At 42.5% G+C, this 17,861-nt stretch overlaps 1 protein-coding gene across 3 annotated transcripts in view; it reads left to right on the top strand.

The window, feature by feature from the left end:
- The window catches only part of shdb (Src homology 2 domain containing transforming protein D, b), a 28,164-nt gene extending 12,130 nt beyond the window's left edge, over window positions 1-16,034 (top strand). For 2 of the 3 annotated variants that reach the window (XM_086046742.1, XM_086046743.1), the window contains exons 5-7: window positions 9,570-9,744; window positions 11,261-11,380; window positions 15,456-16,034. In XM_086046742.1, the coding sequence (XP_085902868.1) occupies window positions 9,570-9,744; window positions 11,261-11,380; window positions 15,456-15,642 (482 nt within the window). In that variant the 3' untranslated portion in view covers window positions 15,643-16,034. The remainder of the gene's footprint in view (window positions 1-9,569; window positions 9,745-11,260; window positions 11,381-15,455) is intronic. The other variant, XM_086046744.1, reaches the window with a different exon arrangement.
- Window positions 16,035-17,861: the final 1,827 nt, after the last annotated feature.

Consider the following 17,861-nt stretch of genomic DNA (forward strand, 5'->3'; position numbering starts at 1 on the left):
ATGTGTGTGGGTGGGTGGCTGCAGGTGCAGGTGGGGGTCACCGTGGTCTTCCCTGGCCTCGTCAACGCTTTCACACAAGGCAGCGTACGCCCTGTACTCAGGCAGCTCTGATTATCAGCCGGCATTTTAATCGGAGGGCGTACAAGTAGTGCGCATGTTGGCGCAAATGAGTGCGTTGGCTGTTGATGCCGGTGTTGTGTGGGAGGGAGCGTGCTTGCGAGCGCTCCTGCCCGCGGTTTTCACAGCTGAACTGCGCTTGCGTTTGATTATTGTCACTACGTAGCAGACCAGAAGGTGCGGAATAATGGCGCCGCAGCACACGTTGCAGTTACGGTTAGCGTTGGTGAGGTGAAGTGAAACTGCAAATCAACAGTATAATCGCTAAATATAGAATAATGACGTTTTGCCTTGCGATGGCGACGAAAATGGGTTTTATTTTCACAAATTTTTGTTCATAACCTTTCTTGCGCATGGCGTCAGTTTCACTGGAATGTAAACACTTAGCGCGGCACTGATATTTTAACACAATATTTTCACACATATTTGACATTACTGCGTGTTTTTCCAACCCACCTCGATGCATATTTTCACTTAACTCATTCACTGCCAAAAACGTTTTTATACGTCTTTCCACAGTCCGGCCATTCAATACCAGGGATTTATTTCTATTTTTTTTTTTCAAATGTTAAGGTTAAAGAATGTCTGAAAATGTCTGGCAGTTAATTAAAGTGGGAGACAACCACACAATTTTTTTGACAATAATATGTTCAATGTATTTCCAATAGTCTAAACACAGCCTTCTGATTAATATTTCATTTGTGGGAAATGAGTTAAGCAGCAAAATCCACCTGTTAGCCATCTCAGCCGCTTTCTGTCGACTGAAAATAACATCATAGTTGTTGACAAAATGGCCGCCCCCTGAGATGGCGAATAACGAGGGGATTTTTTTGTTTTGTTTTGCTTAAGTCATATTCCAGAAACACAATATTAACCAGAATGCTTTGTTTCAACTAGTGGGGGTGCATAGAACATATTATTGTAAAGATTTTGGGGGGTTGACTTCCGCTTTAAGTGTAGCCTTGTGTAAGGCATTTCAGTTATGCGCTGTAGCGGATATAAACAATACGGGAATACGCTTCCCTCTGCATTAACTAGAAAATAAAGTGAGTAAAAAAAAAAAAGAAATAATATAGTGAGCGTGACGGGCCTCTCTCAGCCTCGCTGGCTTTTTAGCTTCAATCTTTTCAAAAGCTGCCGCTAGCCTCCCTTCTCCAGCTCAATTTACAGCATCCATTAATTCACCGACATCAACACACAACCCGGCAGTGGGAGACGGACCCTGCAGCTGCTCGGCACCAATCAGCGAGTTAATGAAAGGCGCCATCTCATTAGCCCTCTCATGGCCACACCTAATGAACAGATGAATGTGGTTTTCCTCCATTTTTATAATCCTGTTCCACAGGCTTTGAGCGGGTCCGTACACACGATGGCTATGTGAGTCCCTGTAGAGTGAGAAGACAATGAGGGAGCCCCCCCCACAATTGACTGGAAATGCCGATTATGTGGAAGGCAAATGAATAATGTGACTTAAGTTGCATTCAAGTTCAGATGTTCTACAGTATTATGTTGTCATGGAGATTGGACCAGAGCTGGCTGCTACATGTGACCAGATAATGTATTTCTCTTAAGGCATGGTTAAGCAACATTTGTGTTGGCCAAGGTTAATTTTGTACGCTCTGTTCCAAGTAACTGTCAACAAGCTGAGTGTTTAGTATAAATGTTAGTTAGAAGACCTGCATTACTTCCGTTTTGAGGTCAAATTTGGCTTTTTTTTTCTTGTGTTTTAATTCATTGTTCCTGCCAGGCAAATTTCTCTCCTCTGTTGATTTAAAGCAGTTTTCTGTTATGTTGTTTAGATAAGAGCAACATGGGGGTAACTCTAAATTGGCATCACATGGGATGCTAGTTTTCCATAATGTTGTTGTCCCCGCTCCCCCCCCCCCACCCCCCGAACATGCCTCTAGAGAAAATGACTAAACACTGCCTTCAGCCTTCCCGACAAGCATGTAGTACCCGAGTGTAGTATCCGCAATAGAAATCAGTTCACCGTAGCTCGGTTCAAAGCTGCAAAAGTAATAAGAGCCGAACACACAGAGACAGAAAACATCTGCGGTTTTTGCAACATCTGCTTGTTTTAGGAAGAAGAATCGGGGTCATACGTGTAAGGGTTGAAGCCCTGTAGCTTAATTTCAGGACATATTGGATAATTCGATGTGCGCAACGTTGTGGGAACATTTTGGTTGCTGGAACTCGAGAGCCCAGGGCTAACCTACCGTTAAACGCCTTTGCTCTTTCTCAGGGAGGAGCGCAAGTCGTCCATCTTTTGGTGTTTTGCGTTGTGTGTTAGCATGAAGCTAGCTCGAAGCAGTAACTCTTATTTTATTGCTCGTAACTCCAATATTTCCCTCACAACTCAAGATGGCCTGCATCTCGAAAACGTGTCGGTCAGGTCACTCGTAAGTCGGGGTACCACTGTGCTACCTTGACAGATGGTCCGCATGTGTGTGTGTGTGTGTGTGTGTGTGTGTGTGTGCGCTGACTCGTTTCTGTGCGTGTGTTAGCGCTGTCTGGATGTACGATTTCTTGTGGGTGTGTGTGTGTGTGTGTGTGTATGCGTCTTTTGGAGCCCGGCCATGTTTTGTGTGGCGGTGCGCATGGAAACAAACACACAGACAAAGAAAGAACAACAGAAGATGAGATTTGCAGTGCGCTGCTCTCTGAAGGCCCGGCGGCCATCATCAGGGAACAGCCTCTTCATCAATTTAGTGGCGGCGCCGAAGGACTTCTCTTTGTCACATTTCCTCGTTCTCCCCCATCACTCGCCGCTTTCACTTCTCCCCGGCCGTGACCTTAGCCCGACATTAATGGAAAGGCATGTCCTTTGTGATTCCTTGGCTTTAAGATAGACGGGTGAGTCGTTGAAGTAAACTAGACGAGGAAAATATAGGGGACTATTGCTACCCGTGCGGGTTACGGTTAGCAAAAATTCTAGCAAAAACGATACTATTATATTTAGGCTAGCAAAAATTTGTCAATACTACAGCAGACACAACTCCCATTTTTTTTTGATTGTTTTTAGAATTGGCTCTATTAGGGCTGCTCGATTAAGCGATTTTGAACCGTAACCAAATTTCCTTTATAAAACAATGTTAAAAACGTTCAAATCGTTCGATTTTGTTATATTTGGTGTATCTAAGTGTAGCCCATTTGTACTTTCTGTATTGTGTTCTGTTTGTACATTCTCTTCGTATTTGTACTTTCTGTTACTCTTCTCTTCGCATTAAGATCTCTGTTTTCCGCTGGTTACTTCCTCGGTCAGCGATTGTCCGCCGGCCGAGGAGAAAGTGACACATGTGGGGGGATTGTTTGCTGCGGTACTATCTGAGCCGACTGCCGAGTGAGTGAGGAAGTGAAGTGGAGCATATGCTCAACTGACGGAATTGGCCAGGTCGATGGTGAGCTAGGAGCCCACGAGTGAAACTTGGAAATTGCCCGGAATAGAACTGAACCATTCGGAATCATCCCTGCTCTGGGCGGGCTGGTAGGAGGCAGCATTTTAGCCAGCCGATCCCCTTCATTGAACTTAAATTGACTGGCATTTTGAGTTCAAATAAAGAAAAATGAAGTTTAAATAAATGACATTCAAAATGCTTCATTTTTCATTATTTTTTATTTTACAAAGAAATCGTAATCGTAAAATCGGGTTTGAGAGAAAATAATCGGGATTTTCTTTTTAGGCAAAATCGAACAGCCCTAGCCTCTATATTATAATAATAATAATAGCTTTAACCACAAATATATCCTAAGATATGATCCCAAAACACTTTCATATAATTTAATCTGACAACATTACCCAAAAAATAAATGGCTGACAGAGGATTTGATTTCGAAAAAAAATGCACAGGAAGACCCTGGCGTGTATGTCACCGCTTTGAAACCCCTGAAAATACAAATTGCTACTTTTCTGTTAACCTTTTGATTTCATTTTCGACTCTGTGATACATAGCAACAGTGAACCGCTGCCGATTCAGTTTCCTGTTCATAAATTCACCTATTCGCTTTTTCTGTTGAAACTATCCTCTGGAAAAAAAACAGTTTTGCCCAGGTTGTTACGCCACATGAGTTTTTTTTTTTTCTCTTCCGAATGACTAGAAAAAAGCCCAAGCTAACAAATGACACAGGTCTAGTTTCTCGGCATATCTTGAGCACTCTTCCCGAGCCACTTCATCCAGCTCTTCAGTTTGGATCCCGAGTCATTCCCTGGCCGGCTGAGAGACAAAATCTTCCCAGCGTGTCTTACGTCATCCCCGCATCCTCCTGCAGGCCATGCCCGCAACACCTCGCTAGGGAGGCGTCTGGGAAGCACCCTAACCCGATGCCCGAGCCACCTGATCTGGCTCCCCTCGGTGCGGAGGAGCAGCGGCTGTTTTGTGTTATGTTCTCCAGAAAAAAAAATTGTGTGTCTGTGATTGGAAATGTTGAGCCCGAGGCATCAATTCAAATGGAAATCCACTCAAAACATACCCGGGAATTGATTAGCTGTGACCAATGTGCTATAAACTTGAGTGAATGTCCCTTTTCTGCGCTGACATAAGGCGTTAATTAGCTTGTCTTTATGGGGGGTGGGCTACATGTGCCCAGTAGAGGGTCTTTATGAGCGCGTGCATGCCAGCCCCTTCCAAAAAAAAAACCCCCAAAAAACAGATGTCTTCATTAATGAACCAAATGAAGCTGTCTTTGTGTGCCCCCTCCTTTCTTTTGAGCATGCAAAAAAACAGCAGGTGCGCTTGAAAAGTTACCTGTCACTCATCATGACGCAACATGTTCCATTTGCCCTTCTCTCCCCACCCTGCAATTATGAGGAAGTGGAGGCCCCGGTCTTGTGTTGGATTGGGACAAATGGCAGAATTGTTCATAAATTGAGCTAGATTGCGAGGTGGAATTGAGGGGACGTCGGCGTACAATCGACGAGGCTGTTTGCGCTTAAGCGAGCGCGCCGCTTTTGTCTGCAAGTCTTTGTCCCGTCAAAGTCTTTGTGTTGTGTCGGAAGACAAAGCCGAGCACACGCAGCTTGGTGTGGCGTGGCGCATCGTCGGGTTGGAGTTGTCAATGGCAGCCAGATGTTCTCTGCCAGCGTGCGTGTCTGTTGTCTTATCATGACGCTTTGTCAGCATGTTGAACTGTTGTCAGAGCAAACAGATAAGCTGGCATTTCACACATAAACGGCTTCTATAAAGACTGGTGATATTGTTTTTTTTTTTGTTTTTTTTTTATTCAGTACTATTATTTCTCACCTGATTTAAACAGGCATATTTCATATTAAAAGTTAAGATCAAGAGAAAAAAATGGTGACATACATTTGCGACAGGTTCAAACCTGGTATGAACCTGTTCTTGTTTTCTGGAGCTTAGAGATTTAGCCTACAGTTTAATCACGCATCACCTCCCTTACGTTCACAGGGCAGAAGGTAATAGAAAAAAAAAGAAAAAAAAGAAAAAGAGAGAGACATAGGTTTTGATTGAGGTATTTCTGTCAGAGTACTTTTATTATTGGGGTTGTACAAGCACACAGCATTGTATAGAGAGCTTTTAATACTATGGTGTGATATTTGGCAGAATGAAATTACGATAACCGATTTAAGCAAAAAAAAAAAAAAAAAAAAGAAATATATATATATATATATATATATATATATATATACTGATGTGTGTGTATATATATATATATATATATATATATATATATATATATATATATATATATATATATATATATGAATAAAATAACTTTTTTTTGGCCCCGTTACTGCGTTACTGCTTATAACAATAAAGATTTGAATGTTTTATAATCCTATGTCCTTTAGTAGTTTTTTAACTTCATTTTAAATCAGGGGGTTGTTTGAATGACATTATCTTTGTCTTATTTTATATGAAAAAAAAAGAATCAGACGATTTAAATTAAAATCTCAATTTAAAAAAAAAAAAAAAAGTTCTTCTTCATAAATCTGATTTGAGATTTTTTTTCACTCGTCACCTTTTTGAAAGATAGTCTATAGAGCGGCTGGAAAAGTCACAAAGTTACCAATGCGTTTGATTTTGTAAACCAATTCCTCTTTTCCATGTTAGTGTAAGCAGTGCATGTCAGCAAGGACGGGCTTTGAATTAGGGAAGCCACCAAAAAAAAAAAAAAAAAGATTGTCCTAAAATTGACTATTGTCCAAGCAATAATAAACAATACTTCTCAAGCTTGATTCAAAACTGAGCGTTATTAGCTGTGCAAAGGCACAATTTTTGATCTAGCTCTTGAATGCCACTAGCTTGCTCATAGCACATTAGCATAGCATTCGCCATTCTGGAAGACCCAAATCACTCCAAATTTGAGCAAATCGGTCTTTTGGGTCGACTCACTTCCACTTGGTGCCATTTTGTGACTCAGATCAAGCGCGCCGACCGATGTCAGGTGTGCATCTGAGTCTCACTTTGGTCCTGGCTTCGGTGGCGGGCGGCGCGGCCGGCTCCAGATGGGGCCATTGTACCGCGCCACGCATCAATAATTCACAAGAGAGCCCGGAGAAAGTGGCGGAGTGTGTCTGCCTGCTCAATAATTAACCAGGGAGGGGAAGGAGGCATGTTTGGACAGCCAGGTCCCTCTCGGAACGCCCATGCAAATAGCCTTTGAAGCGGCGGCGGGCCTGGCGGGAAGACGGGTGGCTGGTGGGGGTCTTGAGATTTGTCAGCTCATTAAGACATCTCCTTTCCTTGTATTTGTTTTGTAATCTTTTTAGCCGGAGTATCGCACAGAACGGGCAAATCCAAATCGGATAATGTGCGCTCGTGTCAGACTACAGAGACGACAGATTATTGCCTGCCATGGTAGATAATGAGCTATTTTCAGCTCTGCCTCACTGTGCAGTCTGCACCCTGTAACCCCCCCCCCCCCCCCCCCCCCCCCTCGCCCTCTTCCGTAGGTAGGACAGTGCATGAAGCATTTTCCCAGCCCGCACACCCTTCAATTACTCCACCACATGGCACACATGAAGCCTCAATTTTGTCCTGGTTGATGTTGCGGCCACAATTTCTCAGCGTCCGCTAACGGTGAACAATGCAGCCTCTTATGGTGTGTCTCTGAAATTATCTCCTTTCCCTCCCATGATGAATGGCTTTGTCCGGAGGATCTGTTATATACAGCTCACGCCAGCCCTCAGGCAACTGAAATATGGGCTCTGAGATACTGTACGTCCGGTGAAACTTCTAAGCTTCAATAAAATTAATCGGTTCGGATTTCGAATTATTCTCTAGCAGTGAAGAGGAATGGAATTAATTCTTCCAAGTCAATATCATAAATAGGGCTGTCACTAGATTAAAAAAAAATGGAGGGATTAATTAATTAGGATTTGTAATTAATTGATCTAATTAATCTATTATTTAATCTCACTTAAAAATGTTGTTTTTTACATTACAACATGTTTTTTACAACTCAAAGCACAAGCCCCATGCATCAAAATGGATCTCATCATCAAACAGAAACAGTAAAGTTAGAGATTAAAAATTAGATTAATGCGATTAAAAAAAAAAAATTAACGCTTTAACTCTGACTGTGATTAATCGATCGCAATTAATGACACCCCTCATCATAAAACCTATTAACGCCTTTTCTGCCTTTGATGCTTATATTCACCACAAGGAATATATTTGCCAAGTATGTTCAAGCATTTCTAGTCACCTGACGCCTGAAACGCACAAAAGTGCCTCATTAGAGGGGCTCGAAAACTACGCCCATGTTTGGACTTGTAGACGGAGCGGCGGCAATGGTGTGGTGTCCTGTTTGTAGATTGAACTGCGTCGCCGTGTGCACTGAGAGGGTGAGTGAAGTGCTCAATTTCTCACGTGCGCAGGCTAGAGGGAATGTTGATCCCATTGCTCTGATCATCCCCAAATGCTGCTCACAAACAGCCGTCCGGTATACGCCGCGATACGATTTAGCGGCCAGCGTCCTCGTTTGTGGCATTTTGTCCCTTTTCACCAATTGTCGTCCTTTTCCACTTCCATCACGTAACAAGAGGACCTCCTGCCGCCACATCTCACTTCCATTCGCTTCTTCTCATTAAAATCTTGCACTCGGTTTGACTCTCAACGCTTTGTCATCGCCGCCTCTCTCACATAGCGTATCTGCTTTTTGTTCAAGCCATCTGCGCTTTTCTCACTCTGTCGCTCTCGTTTCTATCACCTGAACACCCCCCCCCCCCCCCCCCGAATCAACCCTTGTTCGTCTATTAGAAATGAGTTGTCAAAGCTGTCCTGGCCTGTCCCGGTGGGTCAGAGGGGCGAGGAGGAGGCCTCCGCTAAAGAGCAAGGTGACCTCTCGCCCTTAACACGACCCGCCATCTTTCCCACATTTGCTCCGTCACCGCCGCCCCTCCCCCATAAAGTCAAACAGCTGCAGTCACCACGACCTCTTTGATTCCATCTGCTCTGTTGCTTTCCACCTGCTAAACATTTAGCCTCGGATTGCCCAGTTACTAGCATATTAGCCTGTCAGATTATTTTGAGACAACAAAATAATCGAGAAAAATGCAATGTTCCCATAGTTATTGTGCTTTTTCTTGAATAAATACTTTATTCTCGTTTGATTACTTTTTTCCTTGAACATTTCTGATTTTATTCCCAAAGAAATAGAGAAATAAAAACCAAGTAGCGGATGTAATATTTGTACTTTAAAAAAAAAAATACATTTAATTATTTACATTTTTTTTCTCAGGAATACAACCTTTTTCTTAAAAAGTGCTTTATTCTTGTAAGATTTTGCTCCCCCATTTTCTTCTCCTAATATAATTCAGTGAATTCTCTTTGGCGTGGCCCCAATATTTTACCATATTGTAGAAAGATTTGTGCTATCTTACATTCTTTTGCATCAAAACCCCCCCCCCAAAAAACGAATAATAACCCTTTTCTTTCTAATTCAGTATTTTTTTTAATTTATATCGCCCTAGTTTTATATGTATCAATATCTCCCATGGTGAGCCATGCTCGATGTCCTATTTCCAGAAAGTTCTTGATGATTTTAAAAATTTTATGCCATAATGGAAAATACAAGCAAGAGATAAATACGCTCATTTCATGGCAGTCCAATGCAAATGGAATCGGAACAACAGGATGTCTCCAACTTGTACGGGGGAAAAAAAATCAGAAGCGATGATAATGACTTCAACTTTGCCGCAACTTTGTTCAGTCGAAACGGTGGTGGCCCGGACAAAAATACGTAACAGTAAAAAATATTTCAACATTGCAACCATGTGAGTCACACACTTGACTGTACACGCGTTGCCCTTTCAAACTCTGCAATACAAGTATGTCAATGAGCCTAGCTACTCATTCAACCAATCTGTCAAATTAATAAAAAAAAAAAAAAAGTAATCCCACGGGGTATGTCTTCACCGTTATCGATGAAATTCTTAGAAAATGACTCACCGCGGTTACTAAAAAATCTTTTTTCTGTCTCTGCGTCGACAGTGCAGTTCGACGGGCCCGAATGGGATCGCTCGTCGCCGCCCGCCGAGCGCTTGCGTCCTCCAGGGCCCCGCTCCAGCCCTCTGGTGGGCGGGGGGGTGAAGTTCCGAATGCCCCAGGAGGGCCTCACCATGGTGGGGGAGAGGGTGGACCCCACGCAGCCTCTGGAGAAGCAAGCGTACGTATGCCCGCTTTTTTTTTTTATTCGATGCGGACCGTATATTACTTTCACCGCACACGACTTGACCGTAGGCCACGCTGCTGTTGACGTTTCATTAGACGGAGAGCTTTGCCTGATTTCATGTTCATCGTCCTTGCGGCCATTACTTTAATTACCTCAATCTAATAGATGGCAAAGTGATAAAAAGTTTGATCGTACATACACTCATACACTCGACATTAACGGTCTTCTAAACATGCCCCTTAATGCTTTGCAAGTCGAGCGCGTACGTGAACATACTCGGGCGACGCCTGAACGGGATCGCCTTCCACTTGATCATGAGCGGCTTTGCGCGTCGAAAGTGCGATTTGTGTTGTTCAGCTAATTTGCCCTTCCCTTTGATCCATTAATGAGCATGGACAAAATGACGGGTGAATGTGTTCCGGCTAAGCGGCGCCCGGGCGGAAACTCGGAGAGCTGTGAAACATTAGAGTAAAAACTAATTAGGTCTGAGCATTAAAAACACACATTTACTTTGGCGTGGTAATTTTAGACATCATTGGTGTGATTGATGTGCCGCCTCGTTGCACATAAAGGCTTGTTTGACTAATGGAATCCGAGCGCATCACTTAAACGCATGATGTCAAACGTACACACGCAAGCTAATACACGACGGTGCTAGCTGATTTTGTTGCCTCATTTAATCCATGGTGATCATATAATTGATGCTATGAGCTTTATTACCTTCTATGGCTTTTTAAAAAAATAATTATGAAAGGAATGCTTCGTTAATTACGTTTTGCTTTTTTTGTAAACATTTGTGTTCCTTAATCCGTTGTATGGACTCAAAAACACTCACGTGTTGTCAGGTGCCAAAAACACGGCATACTTGACTTAGACTCACTGCTTCACCGTTATTATCTTTAAAGCGGAAGTCAACCCAAACATATTTTTTTTCAAGAATATGTTCTATGCAAGCCCAATATTTGAAACGAGGCACTCTGATAGATATTGCGTTTGTGGAATAAGAGTTAATCCACCCGTTTTTAGCCATCTTTGGGGGCGGCCATTTTGTCACTTCTGTCGACTGAAAATGACATCACAACTGGTAACGACCAATCACGGCTGACCTGTTTTTTGAAGCCGAGCCGTGATTGGTTGTTACCTGAGCCCTGAGCAGTTGTGATGTCATTTTCAGTCGACAGAAGTGACAAAATGGCCGCCCCCTGAGATGGCTAAAAATGGGCGGACAAACACCAAATTAATCAGAATGCCGTGTTTCAACTAGTGGGCCTGCTGGGAACATATTCTTGAAAAAAAATATCTTTGGGTTGATTACCGCTTTTAAGGCAAAAAATAAAAGTGCCTTCACTTTTATTTAGAGCACATTTCATACACGAGGCAACTCAATGTGCTTCACACAACGTCAGTTGTGCGTGTTGTCAGTAAGTGTGCGCATGCACGCATTTGTGTGAGTGAACGCGCACAAGAGAGCAGAACGCGCACGGCCACTCTCGCTTGTTCTGTGCCTCAGGTGGTACCACGGTTCACTGTCTCGGTCCGAAGCGGAGTCACTGCTCACGTTGAGTAAAGAGTGTAGCTACCTGGTGAGGAACAGCCAGACCAACAGATGTGATTACTCGCTGTCTCTAAGGTACATGCGTGTGCACACACACACACACACACACACACACACACATACATACACGCATGTAAACACTCACCCGGGCACTTTGTAAAACGGGGGTGGGCCAGAGGGCCACATACGGCTGGCTTCCGCATACATTCTTATTTTCTGGTGAAAATGGAACAATTTTAAATAAAGTGCACATGAGTAAATCATTACTTTAATTAATTAATTGAGAATGAAATTATAAGTAATAAAGTTATAATACATAAAAAAAACCATGAGTGAATTAGAACGTTATTTTTTATTATTATTTAATTACAATGAAATTATTATTAATAGTTGAAAAATGTGAATCATTACAAAACTGTTTTACATAAAATAAAATAAGATTTTAAAAAGTACATTTTTAATTTGATTAAATAATTGTTCAATTTGTTGAATTATATTATAAGTAAAATACAAAAATTACCAATGTTACATACAAACAAAATATAAGTATTTTTTCTTACAATTGGTTTATTAATTATTGTTTAAATAACTTTAAAAATTCACAAAATAATTATTTTATTACAATATTCAGTTTTTACATGCTCAAAAAATATTAGTAAAATTAAAAAAATTACTATAATTTTTATTAAATTCGTCAATTAATTCAAATTTACTTGGAGTACTCACAATAAAAATGAACATCATTTATAATTTTGTTGCAACTATTTTATACAGAATACAAAAATATTAGTACAACTAAACTATTTTATTTTTTTTACTCCCTTCAATTGAATCGTCTTTTTTTTTTTTTCCTTTCACCTCATCTACAAATGACTTAGCCCATCTGTTCATTCGGAAAGTCAAACGGGACCCTTGATCACATAAGTTTGCCAATACTAACCGCGTGCTTCTCACTTCTGCAAAGTGCGTGTGCTGCCAAGTCACCCGAACAACAATCGACCGTATACACGCGCGCGCGCACACACGCCTCCATCGGTCCCTCCCCTCCTCCTTTCATCCATCACCCAAACTTGGGATGACTGCCGCACTGCTTCCTCCTCCGCTACTCATTTGCAGGCTGCTATAATGCTTATCTGGTCAAATCTCTCCCTTGTAATTACGACCATCATGCCTCTGTCCTTGAACCCCCACCCCACCCCGCCCCGCACCCCATCCCTCTCCTCTCACTGTAGCCTCCTTCTTTTGGTCTCAAAGGCCCCCCGCTAAGTGGTAATCAGGCAGGTAGAGCACACTTCAGTGCACACATCATCCTCGCCATAATCACTAATGAATATGAATCACCTTCTGTGGGCCACACAAGAAGGGGCGTCAACTTGTGTGTGTGTGTGTGTGTTTTGTGGGGTGGTGGGGGCGACGTTGCGCGCATACAACTTTGAGGATCACTCGCACGTTTTTGCACACGTCCCGTCGGTCAAGCCGCAAGGTCGCAACTCTAGTTGTCAATCTCCAACAATATGATCCCCTTCACTTTTGATTTGCTTAGTGAGCGGTGTGAACATGTTTTTCTTTACATTCATCAGGATTTCACTGCAGTGTAACCTTGTGTGTGTGTGTGGTTTAAATCAGCGTTTCGCAAACGTAATTGAGCCAAGCCACGTATTTTACGTGATAAAAAGTATACTGTGTATCGTCGCCGTCAGGTGGGTTCTTCACATAATCCCAAATCGCTGCTTTTCAAGCGGGGAAAAAAAAAAAAGGCCATTCCATCTTGCTCGTTACAAAACACCGCGGTTGGTATCACCACCCCAAAATCGTTTTCAATTTCGAATTTGACACGCTAAAAAAAACCACTTTTTTTTTTTTCATGCTGACTGCGCCCACGCCGACCCCTCAACCAGACAAAAAGCCTCTAATACTTCACAAAAGCAAATAACTGCGGCTAGACCGTCTTCCCAAAACTGTTTTTCAAAGGTCTCGGAGCCATGCGTGATGCAATAAATAAAATGACAAGCTGACTAAGAAGTGGAAAAAGCTGAAATTAATCTGCATCTGTCACAGACCAGTTTTTTTTTTTTTTTTCACCGAAGCATTACAGAAATCCATTTTTAACAAAACAGACTCACTGAAATGTATGGTAGAAACATCCGGGCTTTCAATCTCGAGACGACATAATGCCGCACGGCTTTGTAACACTTCCCTGACACTTGAGGTGACTTAATAGATTTGTTTTCAAACTTTGGATTGGTTCATCAAAATGATATTCACCTGACATGATTTTTTATTTTTTATTTTTTTTTAAACACTTTTTGCTTGGTGGAGGCTACAAAAGCTAGTGTACACACAAATGACCAATAACCAAAGTAAATCATTCAGTTTTATCTCTGGTTTAAACTTTAGGCTTGAATCAGGTTTGAGTCTCCTAAAAACAACCTGATAAGCGTCACTTCAATTCTGTTTAGTCTTCATCAGACTGTTGTGACTGCTCTCCGGGTTTCAGCCTCGATGCAAACATTCCCCCCCCCCCCAGAGAAGCGACTCTTTGACAGTGTTGACAATGATAGAATGCGGCATCCATCTGGCTTTTTTTTTTTTTTTTTTTTTTTTTTTTCACCCACACGTAGCTCGTCTCCCCGCCGGGAGGGCCGACAACAGCATCGACCAGACACTGGCGCTGATTGCCAAAAGACCTTCAGGATTTGAGTGCGTAATCGACAGTAAAGTTGTAATTTTGCTGACCCGGGCCTGATTGGTTCATGTAGGTGAAGGCTGTTAGCACGTCAATTATGCTAATTTGATTGTAAAATACCAGAGCTTTGATTACTTGTGCTTTGTGCCAAAGTGTGCCCTTGCTATGTATAGCTTTACAAGGCGAGAGGAATATAAGCAGGGCGATTGACATTCAGGGCTACCCGATCCTCACAGCAGGACATTGTCATTCAGGATAGTGCAGAGAAAAATCCTAAACAGACATATGACATCCACATACGCGGACAGGAAGCGGCGCGGACTGTTCTGACGTTTTGTCTCTCAAGGCTCAAAATATATTTTATTTCTTTGCGGAGCAATTTTGCAAATCATTGAGTTCATTTGAGGAGCACCTTTCTTTTATTAGGATGACAATATTACAAATGAACAGTTTTCTTTTTTTTTTTTTACATCCAACACTTTTTTTTTTTTTAATTTCTTCAATTCACATAATGTATAGCAGCTTACTGTATTTTCTTATCTAGAAGAAAAGCTACATTGATTTAAAAAAAAAAAAAAGGATATGATCTACTGCAATGTCATTTTGAGAACATCTGTTGTGCAGACGTCAAAATCAAAACTCAGGACTCTGTAAAAGTAGGCAAATGACATTACTGATATAAGTGTTATTTAACCTTATCGGCCACTCCTCCTGACCGACATACGGTGTAGTGTACCGGCCAGACATCTGTCAAAAGTGGACTCGATCACCTTAATTCCGGTGTTAAACACACTAGCCATGTCACTCTCAAGTTAGCTTAGCGATTAGCATGTCTTCTCCTTTCGTCAGAACAATACTTGTCGGAAACGTAGCTCATTTGCTGCCTCGAAGGCGATGCTCACTGATTCCGGAGCGACTCCGCAACGTGTTTGTCCGCAGCAGTAGCCAGCCGAATGCCGTTGCTAGCTAGCTTGGTAGCTTAAGTAGCGCCAAGCTCAATCTCCGACTAACTACAGTGAGTGACGTGAGCAACGCAGCCCAGCGAATCTTTTTGAGATGTCTCGATGGTTGATTCTAACAATGCGACACGATCTCATGGAGGAAATACCAGAATTTCGGTTGTATAAATGTAGCTCAGTGCTTCAGTGCTTAGGCGAGCAGAGAAGGCCTCGGTGGCGCTGCCGTCTCCGCTTACGTGAACAATGTCAGTTATTCTCTGGGCGAGCACTGAGCGGCATGCTCCTGAAAGTGGAAGTCGGGCATGACTGCCAGGGAATTCCATATTCCTCACCCTACCTTCACAGTCCAACGCATTTCCCTTTCTCTCGTTGCATCCGCATGCGCTAATCCTCATCCATCGTAATATTCCCTCCCTCCCTCAAACCGCGGAGGCCGCATGACTCCTAAACCTCCTCCCTTGACCGTGACTCCCCCCGTCGTAATTTGAGCTTGTTTTGGTCCCAGGAGCTGCCAGGGTTTCATGCACATCAAGTTCACACAGTGCAAAGACGGCAAATACGTGCTGGGACACAACAGCCCGCCGTTCGACTCCATCCCGGAGCTGGTGCACTTCTACACGGCGCACAAGCTCCCCATCCGCGGCGCCGAGCACCTGTCGCTTCTCTTCCCCGTGCTGGTGCAGACGCTCTGACTCTGGAAAGTTTTTGTTTGAGAAACCTCAAACTCATTCGTCCCGGTTATTTTTGGACTGGACCTTTCCCCGCTGTTCTACTTGTGCCAAGTGTCGCTAACATCCAAGGAGATTGATTCGCAGAGAAGGCAATGCCTGACCGCCTCTCCTTCTCCGTCTGACGTATCTGTGCTGAACCAAGGTTGGCGGACTTCAGGACATCAGAAATTCTCATTTCATCATTTTTTTTCTCTTCTCCCCGGCCACACGTCCGTCACAGCTGAGGAAGTCGGTGGCACCTTGCGGGAGAAGATACGCTGAGGTTTTGTTCGCAGGGGAGCGTTTGCCGAACATTGAGATTCAATTACTGCTGTTCTCACCCACAAAAAAAAAAAAAAAAAAAAAAAAGAAAACACATCATTAACACTGGTTAAATGTTCCGCTTGTCGGATTTTTCACATTTATACTAGGATCAATAAATGGAACTATAGAGGACGATGAATGTGTTTTTTTGTTGTTGTTTTGTTTTGTTTTGTTTTTTTCATGACGGACACTACCACAGATAGCGAAAAATCACAGGTAATTGATGCCTCCCAAAAATGTTTAAAATGGCCTCTATTAATAGTTTACAGGGAAGCGCCGTATATTCACAATTTCATATTTGTGTATTTCCCTTTCGGAAGATATTTTTCGAGGAACCACTCGTGCTGAATTTGCTTCGAGCTCAGGTCATTGCCCAGTCTAATAGAAAAAGTGCTTTGCTTCCCTCTTGTGGTCTCAATCGGCAATTACAAATCTTTTAGGGTGGGCTTGAATTCATTCAAACATCTCAAAGCATGCTGCAAAGACTCTCCGTAAATTTCACTAAAAACCCAGGCTAAATGTAACTCCTCACCAACATACACAGATTTTAGTCTCTCGGTTAAAATTTAACAATCCAACCTACTTCCTTGACACCGATTAAAACTCATCTATTTGCCACGGCTTTGGTGCTAGATTGTGGCAACGTAGAGCATTCTAGTAAGTGCACAAAAACAAGACTAGCTAGAAAAATAACACCAATGTATGACTGTGAAGCGGTCAGCCTACTTTCAAAGTCCCGTTAGAATTCTACTAATTACGGACACTTTTTCTTTTCAGGCAAAATCCTACTCAAGCCTTGGCTCTTTGTTGACAACAATTTTGGAGAGAAGCGTGTCTCTCGCCTGACTTTAAACGCCATGTTTGCAGGCTGCAGGCTAATCAGGAAAGACTTGAAAGTGTCGTCTCTTTCACACATTTGATTGCTGATTGTCCACCCGCCAAGTGATTTTTAAAAGCTGATTGGTGAGTCGCATTTGAGTAAACTCTTACCATCTGGATTTTTTTCTTCTTCTTCCTCATTTCAGATTCTTGGGTTGATGCTTTCTGTGGCCAAAAATGGCTCACATGGCATTGCGCCACTTCTAACAAATGCGAGCGTGTGTATTCATTACTATTTAAATTATTTTGTCACCTGTAAAAAATGGATTGCATAGCCTAACAAAAATATCTCACTCATTGTGCAGGGGTCATATGATGGATAAATGACTTTTTAATTGCTTGGATACACATTCGGGTCTCTAGAGCCTGTCCACCCTTCAAGTGTGAAATTAAACAACTGCTTATGAATGACAGAAGATGTCTTTGAGCAAGCTGAAAATTGAACTACGACGGACCCCCCCCCCCGCTATTCTTGAATGATGGCGACCGAGCCTGTAACGAATAGTCATAATCCACAAATATTGATGCCTCACTAAAAGGAGTTTCTAATCGCACGTGGATGCCACAAGATGACGGCGAAGCACTCAAAACAAACTCAAAAGCCTCAACTCAATGCCTCTAGCATGTACACACCCATCAACCCATGTTTCTTAAATGACTATATTTGCTAGTTAAATGATTCAAAACAAACAAACAAACCATCTCCACATGAGGCTCATCCAAAGCATTAGCTAGCATGCTAGCCGAAATAAGCAGCTAGCACAAACTGATGGGCGAATGAATATGTGCGCCAGGTAGCATTTTTCACAAACAGTATGTCATTAAAACCTTTTGGCATTTACACGTAATTAATGTGGAATCTAATATTTGCAGATAGCTAGCGGGGGGGGGGGGGGCGTTATTTCCGTGAGACAGGAGAGTAACACGCAACCGATGAATTTTAGTCGCTTTGTATCGCAGTCTTAATGGAAGACTAAATCACAAAGTGAAGACAGGCT

This window comes from Filicampus tigris, chromosome 12 (genome assembly GCF_054856515.1).
Source record: "Filicampus tigris isolate MCC_2025a chromosome 12, RoL_Ftig_1.0, whole genome shotgun sequence".
NCBI classification, from domain to species: domain Eukaryota; kingdom Metazoa; phylum Chordata; class Actinopteri; order Syngnathiformes; family Syngnathidae; genus Filicampus; species Filicampus tigris.